The sequence below is a fragment of the Oratosquilla oratoria genome, chromosome 36, assembly GCF_046742065.1.
Source record: "Oratosquilla oratoria isolate Oo_2021 chromosome 36, ASM4674206v1, whole genome shotgun sequence".
NCBI lineage: Eukaryota > Metazoa > Arthropoda > Malacostraca > Stomatopoda > Squillidae > Oratosquilla > Oratosquilla oratoria.
Genome location: NC_134812.1, coordinates 14377250 through 14382636, shown reverse-complemented (window position 1 = coordinate 14382636; position 5387 = coordinate 14377250). Strand labels below are relative to the sequence as shown.

The 5387-nt window shown below is 38.3% G+C and overlaps 1 protein-coding gene across 1 annotated transcript in view; it reads right to left on the bottom strand.

Moving 5' to 3' along the window:
* Positions 1-4419, bottom strand: part of LOC143018893 (uncharacterized) — a 5243-nt gene extending 824 nt beyond the window's left edge. Inside the window, exons 1-3 of the mRNA XM_076174460.1 lie at positions 4262-4419; positions 3000-3086; positions 1837-1904 (exon numbers count right to left, since the gene is read on the bottom strand). Of these exons, the coding sequence (XP_076030575.1) occupies positions 1837-1904; positions 3000-3086; positions 4262-4412 (306 nt within the window). The 5' untranslated portion in view covers positions 4413-4419. The remainder of the gene's footprint in view (positions 1-1836; positions 1905-2999; positions 3087-4261) is intronic.
* Positions 4420-5387: the final 968 nt, after the last annotated feature.

The window sequence follows — 5387 nt, the reverse complement described above, 5'->3', positions numbered from 1 at the left end:
GCCCACGAAACTGTATGGGATAGAAACTTGGAATTTAAAGGAGGCAGAAGGAAGAAATTCGAATGTGTTTGAGATTAAGTGTTTGGAAAATGTTATAGGGCTTACAAAGATGGATAGAGTTAGAAATAAGGATACGAGGCAGAGAGCGGGGATGGAAAGGGAACTGGCATATAGGGTAGATCAAAGAATACTGGGACGGTTTGAGTATATGGAAAGAATGAGTGAGGAAAAACTGTGGAAGGCAGAGGTGGGTAGAGTGAACTTGAGGGGATGTGCCCCAGGTGTGTCGTAAAAGGCGACTACCTGGGAGGCAGTGATAGGACTAATGATCCCGCACTCTGTATGTTCTTCCAAAGAAAAGTGAAGTCGTAAGAGGGACTGGGAGGAGAACTTCAATCAGAGCTCTATTAATTGAGTCATGTGCGTGGATGTGGCACAGGTGTACAAGGGAAGAACATTCTTAGGAGAAATGTGGATGTGCTAGCATTGAGTGAAACTAAGCTGAAAGGAAGGGGTGAGCTTGAGTTTGGGAGTGTGGGAGATTGTCGGAAGTGATGAAGGGGAGAGATAGGGAAGGAGTGACACTGCTGGTATGTGATGAGAAAGATAAGGATGTGGAGGAGTGGAGAGGAGCATCTTCGAGAGCAATGTGAGCATAGGTGAAATTGAGATGATATATAGGCTTTTGTGAATGCACACGGTCCTGGTAGGGAGAAAAATGAGGTGAGGGAGTCTTTTCTTTTATTATTATTCAAATAAGTGTGTAGAGAGTTTGGGAATTAATGTAAATGTAGTAGTGTTAGGGAGCTCAATGCCAGAGTAGCAAATGAGCCAATAGATAAAGTAGCAGAGAGGTCCGGGATGTCAGGTAAGAACTGTGGTAAAGGGAAAACCATAGAGATATGATTAGACAGAGAATTGATGATAGCAAACACAGAGTTTAAGAAGAGAGACAAGTATAAGTATACGTGGGAAATGGTGGTGGACGGAAGTGTGGTCAAAAGGGTGATAATGGAGTCTGTAATTGTACCTAAAAGGAGGATTACAATATTTCTTAACACAATTATATTCAGAGGAGAGAGCAGGGGGCTGTCAGATAATTATATGATATAATAGAAATTGAGAATTGAGGTAAAGTGGAGGGGGACAAGGGGGTGAGACACAAACATTGACGATGAATAAATTAATGAAGAGGGAAACGTTTAACGCTATATCCAGGTTAGTTTAATACATCAGTTTAGTCTATCCAATTGTCCAATGGAGATTTTTCGTTGACGTTAGGAACCATAAAACACCAATGACCCCAAAGAATTAATTCCTTGTAATTCTATGTTTCAAATAAACATAACTGAATCCAGTCATATAAAACAAACTTAGGAGTTTGCAAACTTGATCATTTCATCAAGAAACTGTTGAGCCTCCCACAGCCCTAAAAATGACCACATCATATAACAGTGTTGTGGAGGAATCTTGTGTGTCTTTCTAGTTCCTAATATGCCCTTGTGTATTCTGTATTTAATTTTCTGCACGTTTTATCATTTTGTATTTCCTAAGGAGGTCTTAATAGACAAAAATCTTTGGACTGTCTCTAATTCCACATTGCTTTTTCTAAAAGTCTTTGTGTAAATGTATAATGCAGTGTACGAAGAGTTGTGTGTTAGTATTATTTGGCCTCATTAACCCTCCTAACACGTACTCAATGAGGAACACGTATTCTGTCAGCCGAAAGAAGTCTCCTTACTTGAGGGAGACATCCTTCGCAACCAAATTTAATTTGTTTATTTATTTATCATTATTATCATCATTATTATACGAAGGCAATCCATGTAAACTTACTTGGGATCTTCCAACAGCCCCTCCGCACTTTTGGAAGTCGTGACTCCAAGGACATCTGCCTGGTTTCTCTATTGGGATAACATTTTGATATCAAGCTTGGCAAAAACAACTCCATCAATTAGAGTGACTGAGTTGTTTGAGAGTTAGGTAAACACTTCAACTTTTTAAACATAAATAAATAAATATATATATATATATATATATATATATACATATTAAAGCAGAGTGCTTTCGTGTATTTACATCTTCAGTGCACTGAAGATGTGAATACACAAAAGCGCTCTGCTTTAATAGTTTTTCTTCGTGGTCAACCTTGCATTTTCAAAAACACACGCTTCAAGTGTTTTTCCTGCATATATATATATATATATAAATATATGTATATATGTATATGTATCATATACATATATATATATATGTATATATACATACAGTATATATATATGTGTATATATATATATATATATATATATATATATATATTCAATTAATAAATCACATCAGCCTTTTATGTATTCAGTTGTTTATGTAGTTATTGGTTGTTGTTGTTTTTTCTTCTTTATTATCACCTTATTCATTTTGACAAATTATTCCTTCAAATGGGTGACGGGTGGGAGTGGATGGAAGCCTTGGTTGGTTACCTCCCTTTTGGTATGTGGATAGATGAAAATTGTTTACTCAATCTATTTCTAGTATATGTTCTTTTATTCCCTATACTGCATTCAACCTAGTTATGGACCAAAAGGGCGCTCCTGTTAACATACATGTTCAATGGAATGAACATTCACTTTTAAGTGACAAAGGGGAGTACATGTGCCTCTTGAACTTTTTTTTTTTTTCCGAGCACACAGGACGAAAGTGGTGACTTCTCACAACAAAATGAGTTCTCATAGCGACGTTTAATTACGAACGCTGAGGGGCTCGTCTAAGCTGAATAGACGAGTCTGGGGTGAGCCAGAGCATGATAATCATACTAGGAAATTTTTTTCCAAGGCTGTTAGAACGAACCCGATACAGCATGACGTTAGACCGCATGACGTTAGCCAGAACAAAATCTATAGAGTGCCTTACAGGATTAATCGGTCTAAGGTGTTATTTTTCTATGTAAAGATCGTAAAATTTAAAGCAACAGAGGCTTCATAATTCTAGGGAAAAATACTCACTATCTGTGCAGACGTACACGCCACTAATTTTCTTGTAGAATTTACAGTCGTGTTCCCCTTCGACCATCAGCACCACCAGAGCAGACACTACCAAGAGGAACATGCCCTTCTGTACAGAGTAAAAAAAAAGGGAAAAAAAAAAAAAAGTGCAATGATTCCCGCCCACCATTCCTCTTCAGTCAAATTTTGAGTGCATCGCCCTCCAGCCGTAAAATTGACTTACCAACAACTTTTGCCACAAGAAGGATAGCAATCAGATAAAAATAATGTGACAAAAAAATCAGGAATATTTCGGGTAGATTACATATATTCATTGGTGGCATATGATAAAAACATAACATAAAAATAAAGGAGACTACAAGAGACCGTAAGGTCTACACTAGGCAGTTTCATGTCCATTATCACCTATCACCCCTATACATAAAGATATCTAACTTTCTCTTGAAACAGCAGATAGTTTCAGCGTTCACTACATGGTTACTAATTCTATTCCTTTCGTTTAACACTCTATTGGTAAACCAGTTCTTGCCTGTTTTCTTATTAAATCATAATTTCTTCAATTTAAATCCATTACTACGAGTCCTGCCCTGCTCCTTTGATATAATGACCTCGTCTGCATCATCCTTGTTAAAGCCCTATACCCATTTGAATACCTCTATTAGCGGTAGATCACTCCGCACTCTACGTCTTTCCAGAGGGTGCAAGTTAAGGTGCCTAAGTCTGTCTTCGTAAGGTAAATTTCTAAGCCTATGTATCATTTTGGTCATTCTCCTCTGTACCAATTCTATAGGACGGAGACCAAAAATGTATGATGGGTACAACTAATCCTACGAGTCGGGCACAATTCTGCAAAATGTGTGTACAAACAAACACGAGCACGAACACACGCACACACGCACGCACACGCCCACGAAGACGTGCACGTGCGCTAACACACACACACACACACACAAACACACTCAAACACATACACACTCACTCAAGCACATTCAAACACTCAAACACACACGCACTCATTCAAACACACAGTCAAACACAGATAACGCCTATACTTACTTGCGCCTAGGCATTTGTTTACTTTGACCATCTTAAGCCCCAGACTTTATATTTAGTGTACATAAGAACATAAGAATGGAAGAAATTTCAAGAGACCATAAGTCCTACACTAAGCAGTTCCATGTAATTTAACACCTGTCATCTCTATTCATAGCCATCTAATAATGTCTTAAAACTACCACCAACTTGGCTGTACTGCGACTTACCATCTTGCCGCTGAGCGAGAGCAAGTGAGGAGAAATAGAGGACGTGAGTGTTTTCTGAGCCTTCGTTGGTTACAACAGCCCCTGTAGCTGAAGTTCCCCCAGTATATATATGTCTACAACTTCGACAGCCCTCCAGTTGCCATGTCTTCATTTTGCCGCGTGGATAGAGTTCCTGGAAAAAAGTTTTCCTCCAATGTTGTGGCGAGACGAAAAAAAATAACATTAATAGAAAAAAACCTAAATAGAGTTTGTTTACAAAGACGCTGTTCGTCCATGATACCTAAATGTCGACAATGCATTAAAGCTCTATATTCAATTTATGTGCCACCAAGAGATTCTATTTGCGGGGAGGAGGGGAAAACCCCACAAAACCTCAAAGTATCGAATTCATCTCTATGAAAACAAACGTAACAAAGAAGCTGAGAATAGCTGAATGGAGCATAAACAAACAGAATAAGATTGTCCTTTGTTATATCAGTTTTTGGGGACGATCGTTAGAACACGCCAATTAACCAAACTAACTTTGATCTCTTAATTATGTTATATATATGCATGCACACACACACACACATACACACACACACACACACACACACACACACACACACACACATATACACACAAGGGGAAATGAAAAGAAACTCAAAAAGGACAGTTATAGAAGAGTTCTGAGAAAAAGGCTTTCCACAAAGTGGTGGACGTCTGGAACAAATTGGACGAAATAATAGTGTGTTAACACCATACATGAATTTAAGAACAAACTAAATGTTGCGAGATACAAAGACGGGTCCTGTATAATACAACTAGGTAAATACACACACACACACACACACACACACACACACATACGCACACACACAAACACACACACACACACACACACACACACACACACACACACACACACACACACACACACACACACACACACATACAGTACACGCACACACACACACACACAAACATACTCACACATATACACACACATACACTCACATACACACACATGTGGATACATACATATATACACACATATATACACAGATATACACACACATACCATCTTTGCACTCAATCCGAATCTACTGTAGTTTACTAAAACAGGTTAGAAAGAAAAAATAGAAAA